General features: G+C 40.1%; 1 protein-coding gene and 1 pseudogene across 1 annotated transcript in view; one reads left to right on the top strand and one right to left on the bottom strand.

Annotated features, from left to right (window-relative positions):
* Window positions 1-8,929: 8,929 nt before the first annotated feature.
* Window positions 8,930-26,384, bottom strand: part of LOC126249374 (O-acyltransferase like protein-like) — a 272,872-nt gene continuing 255,417 nt past the window's right edge. The window contains exons 15-16 of the mRNA XM_049951028.1: window positions 9,787-9,929; window positions 8,930-9,105 (exon numbers count right to left, since the gene is read on the bottom strand). Coding sequence (XP_049806985.1) covers window positions 8,977-9,105; window positions 9,787-9,929 — 272 coding nt within the window. The 3' untranslated portion in view covers window positions 8,930-8,976. The remainder of the gene's footprint in view (window positions 9,106-9,786; window positions 9,930-26,384) is intronic.
* On the top strand, window positions 16,872-16,989 carry LOC126250381 (5S ribosomal RNA; annotated as a pseudogene).

Genomic DNA, 26,384 nt, shown 5'->3' with positions numbered 1-26,384 from the left:
GACAGAAGAGCTGTGCCATCGATAGGTACACAAACAAAAGATAAAGAGCGTAGCTATCTTTCGGAATGCACTTCCTTTTCCAAGCTTGTATGAAAAACACACACACACACACACACACACACACACACACACGCCTGTCTCCCAGCATTGTGCTCAGTCAACTGCCAGCTCTTTCCCAGCCTGCGGTGGGTGTACTGGGGTGAGGTGGAGACGTGGGGTAGGGTGGCATGATCGGTGGGGAGGGACATGCATGTTTTCCCTACAAATTTGAAAAAGGAAGTGCATTCTCAAAGCTTGCCAAGCTCTGTATCTTTTGTTTGTGTACCTGTCAAATGTGCACTGATTCTGTTATGTTAGTGACACAATTTTCTATTTGATAGCTGTTTAGATGGTCTCTGGCAGGTTTGCTTCTTTGTTCAGAAGCTTACCAATTTGTGAATTAATTGTGGCAGTTATTGATTGCAGTAAATATAGTGTGCATATACATACAATTATAACAATAAAATGGATTACCAGTCTCTCATCATGTTGCACATGGTACCAAGAAGAGCCGTGTATGACCATGCATCAAGCATGTGGTGTAACAAGCAATATGATATGGCATATTACATACATTTGAAGGAAAATGTAAAGACATTGATATTCATAGACTGATATTCTTACATTTTCTATTATCAATATGTTGAAACTTCTGCTACCCAAGCTGAAATACGTGGAAAGACAACGTAACAGTCACATTATACAGGACACCAGCTGGTTACTTACAAAATAAGTTAATGATTTATTTATCTTGTTAAATGGATGAAGTAATACAACATATAGAATTCAATTTAAATTGTCTAGAAACGTACTAGATTTTATCATCACTTCATGCAATCTAGTTCTCCAGTATAGTTTGAAACCAAGGTTGTGGGAACTAAACAACAGAGCATTTGATAATATTTCGTACACTCAAAAGTCAGTGTATAGCCTAGGGATCATTATGCTCAACTGTTGATGTTTAATTATGTGGTGCATGATATTATTTATAAGAACTGGTGAACTACATACACAATGATAAGCAATCTGCAGTACTCTGGAAATATTTGTAAAATAACACACTAAAAGAGATACATAACACACCTAGTGTAAATAAGTTGTACTCTACAACATAGCATACACTACTTTAAAAACCACCAATTAACATATACTGGTAGATTAAATGGTCCTAAAGCCTGGGTTTTAGATGGCTTTAGAATATGGTGAAAGCTAAGGGAAGATCACACTTTAATATCAAGGAATACTGGTGATGCAGTAAAATCATGTGACTAATTGTATTGTAAAATTCTAAGCAAAGTCAGAACATCAAAATCTATGTATCTTTTTAGAAAAAAATAAGCTTGTGTAGTAACAAGATAAGAATTGTTTGAAACATAGCAAAAAAAGGAAGAAAAAGTGGCAAGAAAAAGTAATCAACCAGAAGAGGAAATTTATTACAAGGGAAATAATGAGATAAACAATGATCCCCCCTCCCAAAAAGAAAAAAAAGTACATATCTTTAATAACTTCTGGCAGCTGCAGGTAAGTTTGGTACATACAAATCTTGTGTACATAGTCTACAATTTCTAGGACATGTGTTGAGTTTTGCATTCTTAGATACGAGATGAAAGTGCTAGTTGCACAACTTTTTACATCTCTCTTTCATCCTCTTGAATAATTTATATACTGTTGAGGTGGTGAAGGATGCCTGTCTCCTCTCTGTTGATGTGGTGGGCAAGAAAAAGGATAGTATGCTAGGGCTTGCTGTTTGTAGGAAGCCAACTCACACATATTTGTATTTCTAGGTCAACAGTTGTCATCTGGCTCAACAGGAGAGGATACATTGTACCCTGATACTCAGGGCTTATGTCATTTTGAACTCAACCTACCAGCTGAGTTAACTAACCTAAGTTATGGTTTTAGACAGTAGCAGATGGTTGCATTTTGTGCTCATGACCAGCTGTAAATCCAGAGGATGTACAGACCAAGGAGTCTCACAAATCCATAACTATTTGCACTGTGCAGGAAGTATTGGATCCCTTGCATCTACAAATTGGTCACACACAGGCCAGACCACCAGAGCCACTGAAGTCCATTCTACTGAAAATTAGTGTCACATATTTTATAACAATGATGCAAATCTGTGATTGTAGAACACTGGTTGGCCACTGGCCACCCTATGGGATTTGTCAATAGAATTGTTTGTTAGTGCAACCATTTCCGACTTAGGTTTTAGTGATGTTGCATAAACAGGTCACACTGCATTTTGTGCCCTGGAATGGGGAGATGAGCTGTCGAAATAGTGACAGGACCTAACAGTTTTATTGAGTCACTTTTGTGTGATCTAGTTGAATAGTCTATGATCTGAGAGAAGTTAAGAGTTAATAATAATTATGAAATTACTACCAGAGCAGTTTTTTCTTTTAAATTTGTGTGGTAGAAAGCAAAGTGTGTTACTTCCATGTCCCTCACACAGCAATAGGCACTCTCAGTTTGAAGCAGTTAGACATGGAGTCCCAGAAGGTTTTGTTTTACCTTCTTTGTTGTTTCTAATGTATATTAATGAACTTTGATTTGCATTGTCACAAGATGATTCAGTAATATGTTTAGTTCCAGAAAATCCTGTGGAGACCTTTTCAAAACAAACTGGTATTATGACAACTGGTTCATGAAGCATAAATTTAGTAATGTTGTTTTTTGTGACTAATATTTCTCTTTACTCAAACATTAGTGCAAAACATAATTATAGTGGCAGGACCAAGAAACCTATACAATAAAACAAAGAGTTTAATACTAGTACTAACAATGCCAGATATGTGGATATACATGTATTCAGTGAACTGCCAGAGCTTACTAAATATCTTGTAGGTGATATAGTGACTCAGGTAACCTGCTATTGGCCAACTGCTATTCCACTGGATAGAATTATCACCCTGCTGTCCACATTTTGGCACTCATCTGTTCTGGAAAATGTAACATGAAATCACATTTGCTGCAGTAAGAAGCTGCTGTTTCCATTTATACCATAACAATTGATTAACCCCTTAACACAAAGTTATCTCATTCTTATTATTTTGACAGAAATGGAAAATCCTGAGTATGATTTGGCCACTTTCCTTTCCTACATTTGTAGCTTGGCTGCTGTGTTTTGGTTCTGGTGGTTGCTACTAGATATCGCTATTACTGTGTACAGCTTTAGATACTTGACAACAAAATGAACACTTTCATCCTCTGTTCTGTGTTACTGTTTAGGCAGTGCTTCTGAAAATGGATTTCCATAGTCATCCTAAGATTGACATTCGTTTAGTGGCTCAGAAAGTGAAGAAGAATGTAATGTTCCTGCATTAGAGACAGAAAGTGATGACAGTTCGTCAGATGACTGACAGGTGCTCGCCAATGGTACAAGATACATACATCCACTGTGCTCCATCCAGATCCTTCAAGATTTCCATTTATAGGAAACCATACATGATTTGATACCATATATACACAGAAACTAAAAAAATGACTTTAAATTTCAAGAATCTTAGTCAAAGACCAGTGCACAAGTATACTCAAGGATTTTATTAATTGTGACAGTCAAAAAATTGTAACTCATTATTTTGAGCTTTAAAAGTTATCTTTCTAGTGCAGCAAAATGTGTAAAGAATCCATGAGTCGAGATTTTGCTTTTAATATTAATACTATGAGTAGCTGCCTCTTTGCACATATTTGCAGATCATCCACAAAATAATTAAATTAATAATTTTCATCTACTCTGAGTTCTCTGAAATTCCACTCATCACCACACATTACCTTCTACTGTGTGGTTTACAAGCTGATCTTTTAAAATACTTTAGTATCTTGAAAGCACATTCTATTACCTAAATCCCTTCTCATTTTCTGACTGTCAGTAGTTCAGTATCTGTAACAGCAAGTCATCTCACCTGTCTGTGAGTGCATATCCTTTTATCACTTGCTTTGAATACACCACAGAATAACAGTGCAAACCACTGGCCAAGCTTATGTCAGAAGGCTCTACAGTTGGCTTTGTTGAATACTACAGTGTTTTAGATTAGTTTACAGAAAATTTATTTAGCACTAAATATGTACAGGGTGTCGTAGGAGGAATGGTCAATATTGAGTGATATGACAGGAACCATCATTCAAAACAAAAATGTCTAGTATATGTGGGCTATGAAATACACTCCTCAAGAGCTATGAGCACATCATCTTTGATCCTGTGACACAAATCTCTTATACTTCATGATTTTTGCTTTCCATATATTTAAAGTAGGTGGTATGGACCAAACCAAGAAAAAGTTGTTATGTAAACATGGACTCTAACTTCTGCTTGTTCAGTAGAAGAGACGTGTTTCATGTTATTGAAGACAAACAAGTGCTCATAGCTCTTAAAACTTAGAATGATTGTTCCTGTCGTATCCCTGAATTTTTGCCATTCCTCCTAGGGCATACTATATACACTCCTGGAAATTGAAATAAGAACACCGTGAATTCATTGTCCCAGGAAGGGGAAACTTTATTGACACATTCCTGGGGTCAGATACATCACATGATCACACTGACAGAACCACAGGCACATAGACACAGGCAACAGAGCATGCACAATGTCGGCACTAGTACAGTGTATATCCACCTTTCGCAGCAATGCAGGCTGCTATTCTCCCATGGAGACGATCGTAGAGATGCTGGATGTAGTCCTGTGGAACGGCTTGCCATGCCATTTCCACCTGGCACCTCAGTTGGACCAGCGTTCGTGCTGGACGTGCAGACCGCGTGAGACGACGCTTCATCCAGTCCCAAACATGCTCAATGGGGGACAGATCCGGAGATCTTGCTGGCCAGGGTAGTTGACTTACACCTTCTAGAGCACGTTGGGTGGCACGGGATACATGCGGACGTGCATTGTCCTGTTGGAACAGCAAGTTCCCTTGCCGGTCTAGGAATGGTAGAACGATGGGTTCGATGACGGTTTGGATGTACCGTGCACTATTCAGTGTCCCCTCGACGATCACCAGTGGTGTACGGCCAGTGTAGGAGATCGCTCCCCACACCATGATGCCGGGTGTTGGCCCTGTGTGCCTCGGTCGTATGCAGTCCTGATTGTGGCCATCACCTGCACGGCGCCAAACACGCATACGACCATCATTGGCACCAAGGCAGAAGCGACTCTCATCGCTGAAGACGACACGTCTCCATTCGTCCCTCCATTCACGCCTGTCGCGACACCACTGGAGGCGGGCTGCACGATGTTGGGGCGTGAGCGGAAGACGGCCTAACGGTGTGCGGGACCGTAGCCCAGCTTCATGGAGACGGTTGCGAATGGTCCTCGCCGATACCCCAGGAGCAACAGTGTCCCTAATTTGCTGGGAAGTGGCGGTGCGGTCCCCTACGGCACTGCGTAGGATCCTACGGTCTTGGCGTGCATCCGTGCGTCACTGCGGTCCGGTCCGGTCCCAGGTCGACGGGCACGTGCACGACCACTGGCGACAACATCGATGTACTGTGGAGACCTCACGCCCCACGTGTCGAGCAATTCGGCGGTAGGTCCACCCGGCCTCCCGCATGCCCACTATACGCCCTCGCTCAAAGTCCGTCAACTGCACATACGGTTCACGTCCACGCTGTCGCGGCATGCTACCAGTGTTAAAGACTGCGATGGAGCTCCGTATGCCACGGCAAAATGGCTGACACTGACGGCAGCGGTGCACAAATGCTGCGCAGCTAGCGCCATTTGACGGCCAACACCGCGGTTCCTGGTGTGTCCGCTGTGCCGTGCGTGTGATCATTGCTTGTACAGCCCTCTCGCAGTGTCCGGAGCAAGTATGGTGGGTCTGACACACCGGTGTCAATGTGTTCTTTTTTCCATTTCCAGGAGTGTATTTCATTTTCTTTGTAAAAAGCTTCTACCTTTTCCAAATCCTCTGTTCCACTGAGCTGTGCACATAACTGATGTGTCATTCATTGGCACACATACCAGTTTTCTGATCCAAATTATCAAAGAAATTATTTACATAGAGCACATGAAAACCACCCTAAGTACCAAACACTGTAGCTTTCCATCCTTAACATGTAATAACTCCAGGCTGCAGTGGGGCATATTTCCAACATGTGTATTATCATGATCCATAAAAATTTTCTTTTTATCAGTTTTGAGCTCTAGATGTTATAAGCACTAACTGCAAGTTGAGTTTTTCTAGTTGGTAGCAGAGAGGAGGAAAATTCAGTTAAGCCTACTCCTGTCAGTGTGCCTTGCACCGTGTGGTACATAACATGATGGGCAGAGTTTACTCTTAGCATTTTCTGGTACCCCACCTGAAAATGTTAAAAGTAAGCATATAACAAACAGTATTGATTTGGTGCCTGCCTACAGTATAAGGCACATTTTTGTCTCCACATCTTCCATTTTCTGGAGGTTTTCTTGGTAATATTGATAATGGAATGTGGTACAAATACCCTGAGCATCCCACATAAGAGTCATCAGGTGAATATTCTCCTATATTTTGGTAGATATTTGTGTTTTTTTTATACTGTAGCTGAAGCCATCCCAAACAAATATGTCTTATCTTGTTTCTCCTGTGATGCCCAGTGCCAATGGAAACAAATATGAAGACAGTAACTGTTCTCAAAAGAACAGATTCCATTGATGACCATGCAGCATCTCTATAATAAATGATAATTAATTGAAACCCTCAGCTTCCGACAGGTGTTGTTGACATACCTTGTTGGGGACAGCCAAAAATGTGTGCCCCGACCAGGACTTGAATCTGGGATCTCCTGCTTACATGGCAGACACTCTATCCATCTGAGCCACCGAGGACACAGATGAATAGCGCGACTGCAGGGACTTATCCCTTGCATGCTTCCGGTGAGACCCACATTCCCAACTGTCCACAATCTACATACATAATGTTCCTAATAGATACTTTTAAATGGCTACCCCGCCATTGATGTTCGTCTGTGCGAGTGTGCACAGGTTGCCCAAACTCTTACGGGAATTGTCAACTTAAGTGGGTGCGAGTAACGAGTGGATGGGCAAAGTATCTATAAGTATCTATTAGGAACATTATGTATGTAGATTGTGGGCAGTTGGGAATGTGGGTCTCATGGGAAGCGTGCAAGGGATAAGTCCCTGCAGTTGTGCTATTCATCTGTGTCATCGGTGGCTCAGATGGAAGAGCATCTGCCACATAAGCAGGAGACCCTGGGTTTGGGTCCTGGTCAGAGCACACACTTTCGGCTGTCCCCATCAAGGTATGTCGACAACACCTATCGGCAGCTGAGGGTTTCAATTAATTATCATTTAGTGGAAACAAACTTATTTTTAAAGTGGAATTTTACATGCATGTTTGACAGAGTGGTCTCAAGGCAGCCTAACCCAATATTCATTTTATCAATATGTATTATCTAGGACAGCAACACAGCAAAAATAACCAATACCTCCGTAGCAACTGAGCAGCACTGCAGCATGAAGATAGCTGTCTATGCAGGCCAGGGTCATGCTGTAGCTGCTGCAATACTAGTTATTCATCATGTTTTACTATCTCTGTTAATACATATCATTAACTCAAAAATCTCCCTAGACTAATTTATAACTGCTCAATCAAATGGACATGTAAAATTCTGCATTAAAAACGGTTTTATTTGTAATGGGAATCGAACTGATACTTTATATCAACACTGGGCCTCATACAAAAGATGTGACAAGCACTATTTGTTTGGCATGACTCCATCTACACATTGAGAAAATGATACGGCAAATTTGTATGGAAACAGCAGAGAAAATGTGCATGATGACGCTCAGAAATATATCTAGGCACAGTAAACCATTATCAGATTACACACTACATATGTTAAATGAATTTTAGTGTGTGTTACTTATGTATTCCCATGTTTTGTGCCTTATATGAATCCACTGATATTTCTATGCACTGCAAGGACAGATGTTAATTATAGATCATTTCCTTGAAGTAGTTTTCATTAGAATGAAAACTGACCAATATTAACAAAACTAAGCTGTTCTTATCATCTATTTTCATAGTGCTGACTGCTATTTGAAAATTATTCATCCAAAATTATACATACCCTGCCTTTATTTTTTGGCAAATGAAAGCTGAAAATCTTTGTTCTCTTTGTACTTTAAATTTTCCATTTAGTGAGTAAATGTATAGGTAAAAAACAAGACTAGTAAGTAAATAAAATGACACTGATCAAACAAAAGGTAACAATAAAAAGCAGACCAGAAAGGTAATAATACTAGTAATTTATTATCACATACAATTTTATTTTTGTCCTTAGTACAAAATATTTGCCTGTATCTGCTACTTTCACAATGATCATTACTCTTTTAAGTACTATTTACAATATCTGTGACATCAGCTGCTTATTTATTTTTAACATCTTAAGCAGCATGTCTCCCCAGACATTGTAGGTATTATAGAAATGACCTTTCTCTCATTTCCACAAGTTTTGCAAATCTGTTTGTACTATTAGTATATAATGAAGAACATGAACCCAGTCTCAACAATGGTTTTTTTTTGTAAGTTCACATGCTACTCAGGTGCAGCAAACATTTACACAGTTCTTTACACTCAGTTTTTTGTTCTAATTTACAATGGCGACTATGTTTCCAATTTTGATAATCTCACTCATATTATATGTATTAAAAGTTTTTTACAAAGCATCACTCAGGAAAGAGTTGCTCTGCAACATTTCTTATAATGAAAATACTGACAATTAATACTGACATGTAAATCATAAATTAAGTTATCAAAAAAAGATATTCATTTTGCATTAAAATAAATTTCACTTTCAGGGCGAAATATCATCACTGATGTGTTGTTGATAATTTGACACACATTAGTGATATGTACACCAGCACGAAATTCCTTCTGAAGCATCAACAGTGGTTCTTTGGTTTACAAAATAATGTTCAGTAACATTCTGATTAACATTCCTTCACCTTGGATTTTTGCTTTTCTCAGGTGCAAATAACTTCAGCAGTGAAACAATAGGTGCTTCAAAAGCAAGTGAAAGAATGAAAGAAAGAATGTATGATGCCACTACTTGTCCAGAAAATAATATGAGCTGCAAAAAGAAAAGAGACTTAATTAATAGTATTTCATCAAATGTTTTCTGTGAGACCAATAATATGAGCAGTTAATTTCATCATAAAAAAGAAATAATCTTATTGTTCATGAAAATAAAGATAACAATTCAGTAAATAGTGGAGGTACTGAGTAGATGATGAGTGCACAAACAAGAATTTGAACACTGTTCTTCAGCACCACCACAGCAGCACGCACAGACTGGTAGAGCAATATTTTCTAGCTCGGCCTACTCTAGCCTTTATATGCTTTGATGGACAGCACAAGGTCACAATATACACTGTTATATTCAAGTTCTTGTTTATACTGCAGGCATTTAAGTGTGACAGTCCAACGCAAGTGTAAACAAATGAGAAATTAAACTGCTGTTGGGAGAGGATAAGTGTAGGGAAACAAACTTTGCCTCCTTCTTATAGGGCTGACAACCTATATGCATGTTTTGCACTTTTGCAGAAGCAGAACTGCCACTAGGTCGTAGGACTGGCCAATCCCTTTTGGTGACATGCAAGATGTACTTTACTAAAAAAATAAGAAGTAAAGAGAGATCACCCTCCATGCACATTAATTATGACATTACAATATTTATGCATTTTACCACTAAGAATAAAATTCTGTATTAAAATGCATTTACACATTAACAGTTTTCTTCTAATATACATACCACTGTCACTATGCTTAGATGGAAGGGGCCATCTGTTGTCATCGCCATAACTCTTATCATGAGAGGATGAACTAAGTATGCACAGTATGTCACTCTGCTTAGAGGATATAGTTTTGTTGATGAAAGAATTTTGTTTATGATTCCTGGAAAACAAAATGAAAGGGAGCTGTAATTATATGGTTTGGTTTGACATCTGACATTACAGTTTACAGATTATGATAATTGTAAATATTCGGTTCATGCTGCAGCACCTCTCCAGATTACCATAAAGAAAAAAGATTATTATTGTTCAATAAAATGCCAAATTCTAGGAGTGGCTCATATTTTAATCTCCCAAGACAAATGGATGGTGATGGCACATAATGAACATAAACAATACAAATAGAGATACTGTATGTGAAATTTAAAACTTTTCCATTATATAGACTGTTCCATGAAATTTTTGCCAAACCTCCAGATGTTAGTAACTTTCTGCTGTGATAATTCAGTACAGAGTCTTCTGGCTGTATTCAACTGTATAGTGATGAAAGTAGACTGAGGTAACCTGTTTAAGACCCACCAACACATGCAGTGTTTTCAAAGCTGTCACCATGTGTGTGTTGCTTGAGCACATGTGCTTCTGCTGCAAGTCTCTGCACTGCTCTGATCACCTTCCATGCTGAAAGCTCATCTCATGAATATAAAGGTCAATTGTCTTCACATGGTAAAGTCACAGAATGACACCAGATACATGGAGCACAAAGTTTTTCTGTTACAGCATTCCATGCACCATAACTAAAAACTGCTGTTCTGATTGACAAGGGCCTCAGAATGTTGTTTGCCCTTTGATTAATTAAGAATGGAGTCCCAAAAGTTCAAAGCATGGGCCAAAATTTGTATTTTATTGTATGTCATTGAATCATCAGTAGAAATACAGTGTTCAGCAATATCGGATTTGTTAGGTTGGAGAAGGTGAGTATGCCACTGATGTTCCTCGATGCATTCCTGAACAGTGAACATCATTTTCCCTATATGATATTTTCTGCATGCATATGCAAACCTATAAACACCAGCCTTGTATGGCTATAAGTCACCTCTGTTCAATTGCAGAAGTGCTTATAGTTTGATGGTGGATAAAAGATCACTTTTACTTCATGGTAGACTAGTTTAACATTATGGTATTGCACTACCCATTTTTGTAGAAACATTTTCAATATTTGACAGATAAACTGTCATCTTGATGGCCTCATCCTCTTTCTTGTTCTGTCACTTATGTCTGTAGACCTCTCTCTATCTGGTGAGGTAAATATCCATGTCCTAAGAACACTGTTGAGAGATGTTCCTGTACCACTTGCAGGTTATTGGCTTGGTGATCTAAGACTTCAGAATAAGCAGCATAGCATGTGCCATCTTGCAACAAATGCAGCGGAGGAAATTTCTTGGGAGTCTTGCTCTGTGTTGACAAGAGCCACACCACTGAAGAGCAACTTACTGTCTATGGATAAGGTAGCCGTCTCTACCTTATGAGCAGACGTGGATATGATTGTACCCAGAATCAGATGAAATCAACCTTACTGTGCTCATTCCAAGGAAACGAACATACTGATATGTTCATAATTAAGAACAATTGCATCTCACACACTCAACTATTGCAAATTGCTATTATATGGTTTTAAGGTTTCACCATGATCTTTTTTAATTGATATGCAAGCTGTATCTCACATAAAACCCTTACATTGTTCCAGTCTGGCACATTGACTTAGTATGATGTTGTGTACATCAAAACTTGTATCTTTTGTTACTGTTCATAACCTTTCACATTTGGGGTGCATAAGCCCAGGTATCGGTCTTTTTCAGGGTACAGACTTGGCGAAAGTAGGTATTTCTAGTGTGTTGTGGTCACAACTTCTGGTAGTGTATTACATGATGTTAATTATGGACATATACTTGGAGATAATTTCCAAAATTGTTTGTACTTGCATAGATGTGAACGCCACTTGGTGAAGAACCCCGAACATAAATTCTATGTTTCCTATGTCAATGTGAGAGTGTTTGAGCATCCAAATCTACATACACACTCTGCAAGCCTCAGTATGGTATGTGATGGAGGGTATTTTGTACCACTAATAGTCATTTCCCTTCCTGTTCCACTCACAAAGAGAGTGAAGGAAAAATGATTATCTATATGCCTCCGTACAAGTCCTAATTTCCCTACTCTTATGTTCATGGTCCTTACACAAACTGTACATTGGTGGCAGTAGGATTGTTCTACATCTACTTCAAATGCCAGTTCTCTAAATTTTCTCATAGTGTTCCTTGAAAATACTGTTGCTTTCCCTCGAGGGATTCCCATTTGAGTTCCCAAAGAATCTCCGTAATACTTGCATGTTGACCAAATCTACTGGTAATACATCTAGCAGCCTGCCTCTGAATTGCTTCAATGTCTTCTTTTAATTTGACCTGGTAGAGGTTCCAAACACACAAGCAGTACTTAAGAATGGCTTGCACTAGTGTTCCACATGCAGTCTTCTTTACAGGTGAACCACCACTTTCCTAAAACTCCCCCATAAAGTGAAGTCGACTATGCACCTTCCCCACCACAATCCTTACATGCTCATTCCATTTCATATTGGTTTGCAGTGTTATGCCTACATACTTAATGGACCTGATTGTGTCAAATAACAAACTAATAATGCTGTATTTGAACAGTACATGATTATTTTAATTACTCATCTGCATTAACTTACATTTTTCTGTATTTAGAGTTAGCTGCCATTCATCATGCTAATTATAAATTTTGACTAAGTCATCTTGTATCATTCTATAGTCACTCACTGACAATACCTTCCTGTACACCTCCAAAATCAGCACACAGCAACAGATTGCTGCTCACACTGTCCATCAGATTATTTACGTGTGTAAAGAATATTAGCAGACCTATCACACTTCCCTGGAGCACTCCTAATAATACCCTTGTCTCTGACGGACACTCATCATTGAGGACAACATGCTGGTTCTTATTACTTAATAAATCTTTGGCCATTTACACATCAGAGAACCTATTCTGCATGCCTGACCTTTGTTAACAATCTGCATTCGAACAGTGTGTCACATGCTGTTCAGAAATCTAGGGATATGGAACCTGACTGTGGCCTCCAGGCATAGTTCACAGAATATCATGTGTGAGAAGGGCAAGCAGAGTTTTGCACAACTAATGCTTTCCAAATGCATGCTGATTTGTGGACAGCAGCTTTGCCATCTCAAGGAACTTTATTATTTTTGAACTGAGAATGTGTTCAAGAATTCTGCAGCAAACTGATGTTAAAGATATTGATCTGTAATCCTGCAGTCAGTTCTTTTACCCTTCTTATATGCAGGAGTCACCTGCACATTTTTTTTCCAGTCACTTGAGACTTTGTGCTGGGCAAGAGATTCATGATAAATGCAAGCTATGTAAGAGTCCAGTGCTGCAGAGTACTCTTTGTAAGACCAAATTGGAACCCCATCCAGACCTTTTGAGTTATTGTTTTCAACTCTCTAAGTTGCTTCTCTACTCCAAGGAAGCCTATTACTATGTCCTCCTATGTTTGTACAATCCTCCTGCACGAATGGTTTCTTAAATGTGAAATTTAGAATGTCAGATTTTCTTTTGCTATCTTTTATTGCCACACCAGATTGGTCAACCAGCAACTGGATACAAGCCTTTGACTTCCATAGTGATATTACGTAAGACAAGAATTTTTTTGGTTTTTGGCTGGATTCTTTGCTAAGGTATGCCAGTAGTAGTTCTTCTATGCTTTGTGCATCAATCATTTTAATGATGCACAAATATTTACTAACTTCTGCCTGTCATCATTTGTGAATTCACTTTTAAACTGAGAATGAAACATTCTTTGCTTCCCCATCGTCTCTCAGATTTTGTTATTAAACCATGGTGGATCTTTTCTGTCCTTATTCCACTTATTCAGCACATACTCTCCATAGCAAAAATTTATCATCCATCTAAACTTTGCTCATAATTGCACTTTGACATCAAACACAGACATTGGTCATATTAATGTGACTGGGCCATGTATATATTCCAGTGGAGTATTGTCCTGTAACCTGCCCAGAGCTGACGATGGCACTTTAATTTTGCTAAAACTAGTTATCAATGTAAAAATATTTGTGATCTTGGCTAGTAAAGTTTTCCCACAAAAAGACAGCAGCATTCATATTAATAGGATCAATGTTTTACTACATAACAGAACATATCATAAGAAGATCAATTAGAACCTTACTAACCACATCATGAAACAAACAGCAGTAATTTTGACTTTCAGTACTATACTAAACAAGATCATTAAGAGACTGAGAGCACATGTTTCAGTTCCACCTAGGCTGTATGGATTGCCTAAGATCCTTAAAGAAGATATGCCTTTATGACCTACTGTGAGCAATATTGGAGCAGACACCTATGACTTGGCCAAGTTCTTGATGTCTTTCTCATATAAATTGCAGAAAAGTATTCACATCGTATAAGAAGCTCTACTCATTTTATCAGCAGATGTAAGGAGTGAAAGGTGGAAAACAATGAGTTATTAGTTGGTTCTGGTATAATTTCCTGTGCAAGTGCAGCAAATCCTATTACAAGGAAAACAACACATACTGTTCATGAGCACATTGTGGAATATCAACAGCATACTCCCTTCCTCTACTCCAGCAAATCTGCTATTGCTGAACACACAATTTCTACTGGCTTTTTGATGAAACACAATGGAACTCCATTATAATGAGACAGTGGACTATCAGCTGTCTGAAGCCCTTGTCAGTCGCTAAAGTGGAGTACTTTGTGCTCTGTGTGGCCAGCTTCAATCTTCGATTTTACTATGTGAAGATGATTTATATCAATGTGCTGAGCTTCAACAATGGAGGTTGTTTGGAGTAACACACAGACTTGCAACAAGAATGTGTGTGTTTAATCAATGAATGTGCAGTGACAACTGGGTGCCCCATTTAAGTGCAGGCAGGGTCTTAAAAAGGAGATAACAGTGTACTTTTGCCAATATATGCCTGAGGATGGGCAGAAGACTCTGCTCCAAAATATCATTGCAGCTTGTTACTGATGTTGGCAGTTTGACCAAGATGTCATGGAACAAACAGAAATACAGTGAAACATCACTTTTACATTTTTTAAGGGAAAAAGATGCAAAATGGGGAAAAGCATAAAAGGTGGGAAATTGCTATTTAAGTAGTGAAAGTTATGTTTAGAACAACCCCACTCACATTTTCATAATTTATAAATGATATATGTAAATAATATGCATCAAAATACTCATCAGAGACTTTTTCATAATCTAATAAAGGTTTTCTGAATTTTGTACTATGTTCATCCACCAATGTGCCATTTCATGACACTTTTGCACAACAACTTGCACCAAAAATGACTTATTTTGGAGAGAGTCAGACAGTAGCAGCTGGAGCTACCACCATGTTGATTGAATTCTTTGAGAAGCTAAGGAACCATATTTGGTGGTATTCATGGATGGTTTTGTTCAAGTGTGACATAATGAACAAGTAGGTACAGTTGTTCTTCATTTTAAGTAAAAAAAAAAAAAGTGGGTTATTTTAATTTTTTCACTATGTTTTTCCAGTTCATAAATACAATGGAAAGCTATAAGATCTACATCTGCAGGAGAAATATATGTTTTCTTGTCTTCACTGCTGCATTTACATCTGCACTGGGTAATCCAGCTGCAGCTTTTCCCACACTGAAGCAAGTAGGGTCATCATTATTACACAAATCTGGTGTGTCACACCAATTTCCTTCATCTGCTTGAATTAATCCCACTTTTTGAAAGTAGTTGGAGATTGTGGACTCTGTAACTTCTGTCCAATCATTGGCAAAGTAGAGCAAAGCATCAAAAATTGGAACTTTAAAGGAAGAAGGATCTTTTCTGCCTTCCAGCAAACTTAATATCTTCAGCACAATGGCTTTTCTGTAACATCTACATCTACATTCATACTCCGCAAGCCACCCAACGGTGTGTGGCGGAGGGCACTTTACGTGCCACTGTCATTACCTCCCTTTCCTGTTCCAGTCGCGTATGGTTCGCGGGAAGAACGACTGTCTGAAAGCCTCCGTACGCGCTCTAATCTCTCTAATTTTACATTCGTGATCTCCTCGGGAGGTATAAGTAGGGGGAAGCAATATACTCTATACCTCATCCAGAAACGCACCCTCTCGAAACCTGGCGAGCAAGCTACACCGCGATGCAGAGCGCCTCTCTTGCAGAGTCTGCCACTTGAGTTTATTAAACATCTCCGTAACGCTATCACGGTTACCAAATAACCCTGTGACGAAACGCGCCGCTCTTCTTTGGATCTTCTCTATCTCCTCCGTCAACCCGATCTGGTACGGATCCCACACTGATGAGCAATACTCAAGTATAGGTCGAACGAGTGTTTTGTAAGCCACCTCCTTTGTTGATGGACTACATTTTCTAAGGACTCTCCCAATGAATCTCAACCTGGTACCCGCCTTACCAACAATTAATTTTATATGATCATTCCACTTCAAATCGTTCCGCACGCATACTCCCAGATATTTTACAGAAGTAACTGCTACCAGTGTTTGTTCCGCTATCATATAATCATACAATAAAGGATCCTTCTTTCTATGTATTCGCAATACATTACATTTGTCTATGTTAAGGGACAGTTGCCACTCCCTGCACCAAGTGCCTATCCGCTGCAGATCTTCCTGCATTTCGCTACAATTTTCTAATGCTGCAACTTCTCTGTATACTACAGCATCATCCGCGAAAAGCCGCATGGAACTTCCGACACTATCTACTAGGTCATTTATATATATTGTGAAAAGCAATGGTCCCATAACACTCCCCTGTGGCACGCCAGAGGTTACCTTAACATCTGTAGACGTCTCTCCATTGATAACACCATGCTGTGTTCTGTTTGCTAAAAAATCTTCAATCCAGCCACACAGTTTGAAGGTACGGATAATGACCAAATACAAGGGCTGTACATCACTTGTGCAATCTGGTGGCAGGAACTCTAATTGTACATTGGTTAAATTTATATTTTTTGAATGTGTAAGGTGCCAATGGGCCAACGGCCTTGCTGCAGTGGTAACACCGGTTCCCGTCAGATCACCGAAGTTAAATGCTGTTGGACTGGGCGAGTACTTGGATGGGTGACCATCTGGTCTACCAAGCAGTGTTGGCAAGCGGGGTGCACTCAGCCCTTGTGAGGCAAACTGAGGAGCTACTTGATTGAGAAGTTGTGGCTCCAGTCTCAGAAACTGACATACAGCTGGGAGACAGGTGTGCTGACCAAATGCCCCTCCGTATCTGCATCCAATGATGCCTATGGGTTGAGGAAGACACAGTGGGTGGTCGGTACCGTTGGGCCTGATTCATGGCCTGTTCGGGAGGAGAGAGAGGGTGACAATACACAAGTCTGATAGTTTTACTGTTATAGATTCCCATTCTTTCATGAGGGCTATTCAACTGCTTCTTGAGTAGTTCCAGTAACACTTTGTTATTGGCAGTGTAGTTCATGGGCAAAGATTTATGTGTTAAAAATGTGCTTTTTTCCAATTTTTCCAATCACAAACAGTTTAATTCTTTTAGAGACACCAGCATTTTTGTCTAGCTTTACTGTAAGACCAACTTTACTGTGTTTCCCCACATGGCAATTTTCATCTTCAAAGGCAAGTGTTTTGTTTGGTAGGGTGCTGAAAGAGAGAACAGTTTCATCTATGTTGAAGATGTCCTTTGGTTTATAATGCTTTCTAAGTGCTTAAAATCTATCACTCTGCCATTCACTAACAGTTTGTATGGTTACACTGTTTCCTTGATCGCATATTGCTTTGAGCACCACATTATATACCACTTCTTGAACCTATCAATCCAATCATTAGGTGTAGAGAAGTCCTTGATGCCAAACATATTTGGTGCCTTCAGCAGCTTTTTGTGCATCATGCATCATGCATTATGTTGGAAGCATGTGCTGTCAGAAACTAGTTCTTCATAATTTCTTCCAGAACTGCATATTTAGTGTAACTGGCATATTTTACAATTTTTAGTTCTAAAACAGTGTTTTCAACAATTGTGTCCAGCGTCAACACAGGTACCACTAAACTCAGTGCTTATGCAATGTGCCATCTGAAATGAACTTGAATTCTTTTAAGAATTTTTACTTTCTTGTGCATCAAAAGGGTTTTCCTATTTCTTTTTGTAATATTTTACATTTAAAAACTGTGACAAGAAACACTCAACTTCTACTTTAAAGAAACAGCTAAAACCACAGTACTTCAATCACTTGCACAAGACTGTGAATAACACAGTTGTTGACAGGGCTAGCTATGTCAACAGAAATCGGCTAGGCACTAGCCGAAATATGGATTTGCATAATAAAAACTGCAAAAAAGAAAGGATGACTGATAGCTGCGCTATATAATTTATAAATCTCATAACAGTCACTGAGTGCACCCACTTTCCTAATGGAAGGTAACGTGAGAAATCTACTTGCCTTGGTCTGTAGTGACAGCTTTGTAAGAGCAGCCAACATAGATGACCTTAGTTAGCAGATGACACTGTGTTCACTGTGTATTCAACCCATAAAAGAAACTATATTATAAGTTCTAAATTCTGGGAAGTGGACATCTTCTGCTTATGGTCATAATCACAGGGTGCTGTGTCTCTGCCAGATGTGGTACACAATGTCAGCTTCAGAAAGCACCACACTCCAAGCAGTCTCAGCATGGCACCACACACAGTAATGGCACAGATACCAGGGACTTTTTTATGTTTCCACTGCAAAACATTCAAGTAGAATATTTCTTTGCCAATAGTTACGTCTGCTACCACAGAGAGTGCTGAAACCCAGAACTAGTTATGGTACCCCAAAATAGACATCTGTTATACATAACTGTGCCAAGTACAATATTTAACCAGTTGCACACTGACGCTCAGTCAGTTTGATCCATTTCCAGTTGCCTTTAGTTGCCCACAGTTTTAGACAGTCTTCACACAGTTCTTTTCTGAATCCATCAGTTGCTGACCAGGAAACCATCAGACAGTAAAGTGTCAAAGATTATTTGAAGTCTTAGACAAAATGTTTAATTATTGAGAGACTGAACTTCTAAACTCTGTAACTACAGTCCAAATCAAACTTCAGTTATGTTAGTTAGTAATCATCTACTGTGTCAGGTTACATTAAGCTCAAAAAATGGCTCTGAGCACTATGGGACTTAACATCTATGGTCGTCAGTTTACATTAAGCCCGCCTGGTTGGCAGTGCGATCTAACGCACGCTTTTGCCACTGGGAAGGAGCGCTGGTGCCCGGCACGAATCCGCCCAGTGGATTTGTGTCGAGTTCCGGTGAGCCGGCCAGTCTGTGGATGGTTTTTAGGCAGTTTTCCATCTGCCTCAGCAAATACGGGCTGGTTCCCCTTATTTCGCCTCAGCTACACTATGTCGGTGATTGCTGCGCAAACAAGTTCTCCACGTACGTGTACACCACCACTACTCTACCATGCAAACATAGGGGGCTACACTTGTCTGGTGTGAGACGTTCTCTGGCGGTGGGGGGGCTCCACCAGGGGCCGAACCTCACAATAACCCTGGGTTCAGTGTGGGGCGGTGGAGGGGTGAATTAGACTGCGGTAGTCATCATGGGGTTGCAGACCACTGCGACTGTGGTGGGGACAGAGCCTCTCTGTCGTTTCTAGGTCCCTGGTTAACATAAGATAACATAACATAGATTACATTAGATTAATAACTTAACATGACTGTCATGCCTTCTTACATAGCAAAAGCTGAGTATTTTTTTATGCAGATTTTTAAAATAAATTATTGTTCCTGTTTCTCATGTGTTGCCACACTTATTCTTCTTTATATATATTACCCTGTGACATGGCTGTGGTAAGCATGCTAGTAGGCCCCTTTCCTATAGCCATGGAATGCTGTAGCTGGGTGTTCACTTCCTGCTCTCTTTATATTGGTTACCGTACTAAGTTAACACAACAAAGAATAAAGTTAACACTGAAACAATATGCCGACAATAAAATCAACATACAATACTGCTTTTGGTATGGCAAACAGAACTGAGAGCTAAGGATCATTGATCAAAAAGTGATTTATTTTTAATTAAATTATTGTTACTCAGTGATAGTTATGTATTAGGTAATGTAAAATTTTAATATCTGTCGTTTTCTACAATGACATATTTGGCATTTTGTGTACATGGAAATATTAGTTAACTAATTAATGAATAAGCAATGGTTTTAGTACCTCATTTGACTTTAGGTATATTCTCCAGTTGTATGTATATCATTCAGTACCTGCTCTGTCAAGTGACACTTTGTTTACAAAAATCACATGATGTGTTTAGGAGTTACACTTCCAGTGCATATTATTTCTAAACCATAACTCAGACAGAGCAGTTATTAATACTAAATAATTCTCCTCTCATCTTCAACATGACACCACTCACTTCACTGAATAATTAGAAGTTTATACATTTTATCTTTTTCATGTGTGATTTAGTTCATGTGTTCCCAGCTTACAGGCAGATAGTCAATCCAAGTCTTATAGTATGTGTAGTTAAACAACTTTCATTTTTTTAAATGAGGATTAACCACTAGTATGACATTTTCTGCAAATAAATTTTGTATTGTACATCTTTCCGTATGAAGCAGCTTGTGAATGCCACACAACTCTAAAAGTAAAATAATATTTCTGTATTCATAGACACATAGTGCTATTTCAGAATAAACTGGTTCACTTAACACACAAAATCTGCTACATGGAACCTTAAACCCTACTTATTTTGTGAGAGGTGTAATTTTATGTGTATTTTCTATTAATTTAAAATGCAATTATTAAATTATTTTGCATATGTCTATCATAAAATAGAGCATGGTGATATATATACTGTAATCTGTTGAAACAATAAATGTTGCTACATAAACTAAAGTCTAGTAAAAATATTTTGATGTAAAAATGTGTCATGACCCTGCATGTATGAATTGAAGTTCACCTTACTATTCTTATATTTGTTATGATAAATAATGTCAAGTGATAACCTAGTTGCAAAATACTCAGTCACAAAAAAGGAAATGTTAGTCATCATTTCCCATTGAAAATTTTGTTTATTATGTTAACTGCGTTACACAAATATTTTTAATCCAGTACTGTTATTTCAATGAAGGAATGTTTATTTATTTACATTTTCTTTGCATGGAGCCATTGTAATGCAAAAGCCAGACTTAATACTATGGTTATATTTACACTTATAAAATACACTATATTCTGTAGCTGTTGCTTCTTATGTCTATTTTTTACATTTATCACATTACAACTGATATGTTAATCCCTCATGTTACAATCACTATCTTAAAATTCGTTGAAAGAATATAAACATTTTTCTATTAGAAAAGGTTTTAATTTTGTTTTAAAAACATTTCCCGTGTACATTCTTAGAGCATTTGGTAGCTTGTTATACCAAATCAAACCACTGATGTATGTACATCTATCAGTCATTTTTACTGTTGTTCTGTTATGGAAATAGTTACACTTTGGTCTAGTGTTGTGATCATGTACATCACTGCCCTTGATAGCTTCTGTTGGTTGACTTATAAAAAATACAGCTATTTTGAAGATATACAGAGAATATATTGTCAGGTATTTGTGCTGCACAAACACTTCACGACATGAATCTCTATGTCTCATCCCATGTATATGTCTTATTGCTCTTTTCTGTAGTAGTAGTATTCTTTTTAAATGTGTGTCAGCTGCACAGCCCCATAGCTCAATTCTGAAATTGAGAAAGGGGTAAAGTGTTCCATAATATACTAATTTCAGTGTTTGGCTAGGAACTATATTTGCGAGCTGGCTGAGGAGATATGCGGCACTATTGACTTTTCCGCATACAAAATTAATATGGTATGTCCACCGCAAATTTTCATCAACATACACATCCAGGGATTTGCAGTTACCATTTTCTGTTGCAGAGATATTACACAAATTACTCATATTGTTGTGGTGAAAACTGCCTGTTTTAAATGTCAGTAGTTGAGATTTGGTGACATTCACCTTGAGTCCCTGATCATTGAATATTTTGTTACTTCTGTTACACCACTAGTAGCAAGAGATTCTAGCTCATTAGATTCACTTCCATAGAATAATATTGACATGTCATCTGCATAACTTACAATATGGGAGTTAATGCATTGTGCAATGTCGTTAATACAGGGTGTTTCAAAAATGGCCGGTATATTTGAAATGGCAATAAAAACTAAACGAGCAGCGATAGAAATACACCGTTTGTTGCAATATGCTTGGGACAACAGTACATTTTCAGGCAGACAAACTTTCGAAATTACAGTAGTTACAATTTTCAACAACAGATGGCGCTGCGGTCTGGGAAACTCTATAGTACGATATTTTCCACATATCCACCATGCGTAGCAATAATATGGCGTAGTCTCTGAATGAAATTACCCGAAACCTTTGACAAAGTGTCTGGCGGAATGGCTTCACATGCAGATGAGATGTACTGCTTCAGCTGTTCAATTGTTTCTGGATTCTGGCGGTACACCTGGTCTTTCAAGTGTCCCCACAGAAATAAGTCACAGGGGTTCATGTCTGGCGAATAGGGAGGCCAATCCATGCCGCCTCCTGTATGTTTCGGATAGCCCAAAGCAATCACACGATCATCTAAATATTCATTCAGGAAATGAAAGATGTCGGCCGTGCGATGTGGCCGGGCACCATCTTGCATAAACCACGAGGTGTTCGCAGTGTCGTCTAAGGCAGTTTGTACCGCTACAAATTCACGAAGAATGTCCAGATAGCGTGATGCAGTAATCGTTTCGGATCTGAAAAATGGGCCAATGATTCCTTTGGAAGAAATGGCGGCCCAGACCAGTACTTTTTGAGGATGCAGGGACGATGGGAATGCAACATGGGGCTTTTCAGTTCCCCATATGCACCAGTTCTGTTTATTGACGAAGCCGTCCAGGTAAAAATAAGCTTCGTCAGTAAACCAAATGCTGCCCACATGCATATCGCCGTCATCAATCCTGTGCACTATATCATTAGCGAATGTCTCTCGTGCAGCAATGGTAGCGGCGCTGAGGGGTTGCCGCGTTTGAATTTTGTATGGATAGAGGTGTAAACTCTGGCGCATGAGACGATACGTGGACGTTGGCGTCATTTGGACCGCAGCTGCAACACGGCGAATGGAAACCCGAGGCCGCTGTTGGATCACCTGCTGCACTAGCTGCGCGTTGCCCTCTGTGGTTGCCGTACGCGGTCGCCCTACCTTTCCAGCACGTTCATCCGTCACGTTCCCAGTCCGTTGAAATTTTTCAAACAGATCCTTTATTGTATCGCTTTTCGGTCCTTTGGTTACATTAAACCTCCATTGAAAACTTCGTCTTGTTGCAACAACACTGTGTTCTAGGCGGTGGAATTCCAACACCAGAAAAATCCTCTGTTATAAGGAATAAACCATGTTGTCTACAGCACACTTGCACGTTGTGAACAGCACACGCTTACAGCAGAAAGACGACGTACAGAATGGCGCACCCACAGACTGCGTTGTCTTCTATATCTTTCACATCACTTGCAGTGCCATCTGTTGTTGAAAATTGTAACTACTGTAATTTCGAAAGTTTGTCCGCCTGAAAATGTACTGTTGTCCCAAGCATATTGCAACAAACGGTGTATTTCTATCGCTGCTCGTTTAGTTTTTATTGCCGTTTCAAATATACCGGTCATTTTTGAAACACCCTGTATATACAGGGTGTTACAAAAAGGTGCGGCCAAACTTTCAGGAAACATTCCTCACATACAAATAAAGAAAAGATGTTATGTGGACATGTGTCCGGAAACACTTAATTTCCATGTTAGAGCTCATTTTAGTTTCGTCAGTATGTACTGTACTTCCTCGATGCACCGCCAGTTGGCCCAATTGAAGGAAGGTAATGTTGACTTCAGTGCTTGTGTTGACATGTGACTCATTGCTCTACAGATTTTCTGTGAACGTTTGGGCAGGCATTGTTGGTGATGTCTTGATTGGGCCCCATGTTCTTCCACCTACGCTCAATGGAGCACGTTGTTATGATTTCATACGGGATACTCTACCTGTGCTGCTAGAACATGTGCCTTTACAAGTACGACACAACATGTGGTTCATGCACGATGGAGCTCCTGCACATTTCAGTCAAAGTGTTCGTACGCTTCTCAACAACAGATTCGGTGACCGATGGACTGGTAGAGGCGGACCAATTCCGTGGCCTCCACGCTCTCCTGACCTCAACCCTCTTGACTTTCATTTATGGGGGCATTTGAAAGCTCTTGTCTACGCAAGCCCGGTACCAAATGTAGAGACTCTTCGTGCTCATATTGTGGACGGCTGTGATACAATACGCCATTCTCCAGGGCTGCATCAGCGCATCAGGGATTCCATGCGACGGAGGGTTGATGCATGTATCCTCGCTAACGGAGGACATTTTGAACATTTCCTGTAACAAAGTGTTTGAAGTCACACTGGTACGTTCTGTTGCTGTGTGTTTCCATTTCATGATTAATGTGATTTGAAGAGAAGTAATAAAATGAGCTCTAACATCGAAAGTAAGCGTTTCTGGATGCATGCCCACATAACATATTTTCTTTCTTTGTGTGTGAGGAATGTTTCCTGAAAGTTTGGCCATACCTTTTTGTAACACCCTGTATAAGGAAGAGAAAGGGTCCAAGGATTGAGCCCTGTGGTACACCTTGTAATGCAGGTTCACTGGTGGACTGGGAGTTCATGATTTTATTATCTAGTTTGTATGACAATTTAGTGCTTTGCTTATGATTCAGCAGGTATGTGGTTATAAGATTCATGGCTTGATTCCCAATACTATAAGATTTTAGCTTTTTAAGAAGTACCCTATGGGTTACTGTATCAAATGCTCTTGTCAGGTCCAAAAATATAGCTACAGTCTGTATCTTCTGGTCCAACAGACAGTAAACTTCATGGATAAACTGTGTAACTGCTGTGGTTGTACTTAGTTCTTTTCTGAAGCCATGCTGTGAATGTACAAGCAGTTTATGTTTTGTGAAAAAGGCACTTAGCTGAGAAAGGATAATGCTTTCGAATATCGTACTAAAAGTGGGAATAAATGACATTGGTATATAGTTGGAGACATCTTCCTTACTTCCCTTTTTATACACTGGTTTCACTACACTCATTTTTAGAACCATCGGATACACGTTTTCTCTAAAGCTGCAATTAATCAGGTGAGTAAGAGGTTTAGAGATTTCTTTTAAGCACGCTTTACTAATAGCACTGGACATGCCATCCCAACCAGATGAAAATCTTTTCTTTAGCATGTATACTGCCCTGTGAACCTCCTGCTCATTCACTTTCATAAATTCAAATTCGGTACACTGGGTGAGATGGCATCGGGTCTCTACCTGTGAATCTACACTCCTGGAAATGGAAAAAAGAACACATTGACACCGGTGTGTCAGACCCACCATACTTGCTCCGGACACTGCGAGAGGGCTGTACAAGCAATGATCACACGCACGGCACAGCGGACACACCAGGAACCGCGGTGTTGGCCGTCGAATGGCGCTAGCTGCGCAGCATTTGTGCACCGCCGCCGTCAGTGTCAGCCAGTTTGTCATGGCATACGGAGCTCCATCACAGTCTTTAACACTGGTAGCATGCCGCGACAGCGTGGACGTGAACCGTATGTGCAGTTGACGGACTTTGAGCGAGGGCGTATAGTGGGCATGCGGGAGGCCGGGTGGACGTACCGCCGAATTGCTCAACACGTGGGGCGTGAGGTCTCCACAGTACATCGATGTTGTCGCCAGTGGTCGGCGGAAGGTGCACGTGCCCGTCGACCTGGGACCGGACCGCAGCGTCGCACGGATGCACGCCAAGACCATAGGATCCTACGCAGTGCCGTAGGGGACCGCACCGCCACTTCCCAGCAAATTAGGGACACTGTTGCTCCTGGGGTATCGGCGAAGACCATTTGCAACCGTCTCCATGAAGCTGGGCTACGGTCCCGCACACCGTTAGGCCGTCTTCCGCTCACGCCCCAACATCATGCAGCCCGCCTCCAGTGGTGTCGCGACAGGCGTGAATGGAGGGACGAATGGAGACGTGTCGTCTTCAGTGATGAGAGTCGCTTCTGCCTTGGTGCCAATGATGGTCGTATGCGTGTTTGGCGCCGTGCAGGTGAGCGCCACAATCAGGACTGCATACGACCGAGGCACACAGGGCCAACACCCGGCATCATGGTGTGGGGAGCGATCTCCTACACTGGCCGTACACCACTGGTGATCGTCGAGGGGACACTGAATAGTGCACGGTACATCCAAACCGTCATCGAACCCATCGTTCTACCATTCCTAGACCGGCAAGGGAACTTGCTGTTCCAACAGGACAATGCACGTCCGCATGTATCCCGTGCCACCCAACGTGCTCTAGAAGGTGTAAGTCAACTACCCTGGCCAGCAAGATCTCCGGATCTGTCCCCCATTGAGCATGTTTGGGACTGGATGAAGCGTCATCTCACGCGGTCTGCATGTCCAGCACGAACGCTGGT

The sequence above is a fragment of the Schistocerca nitens genome, chromosome 3 (assembly GCF_023898315.1).
Source record: "Schistocerca nitens isolate TAMUIC-IGC-003100 chromosome 3, iqSchNite1.1, whole genome shotgun sequence".
In the NCBI taxonomy this organism is placed as follows: Eukaryota; Metazoa; Arthropoda; class Insecta; order Orthoptera; family Acrididae; genus Schistocerca; species Schistocerca nitens.
Note: the sequence above shows the minus strand (reverse complement) of the source record. Positions and strands in the feature narration are given on the sequence as shown.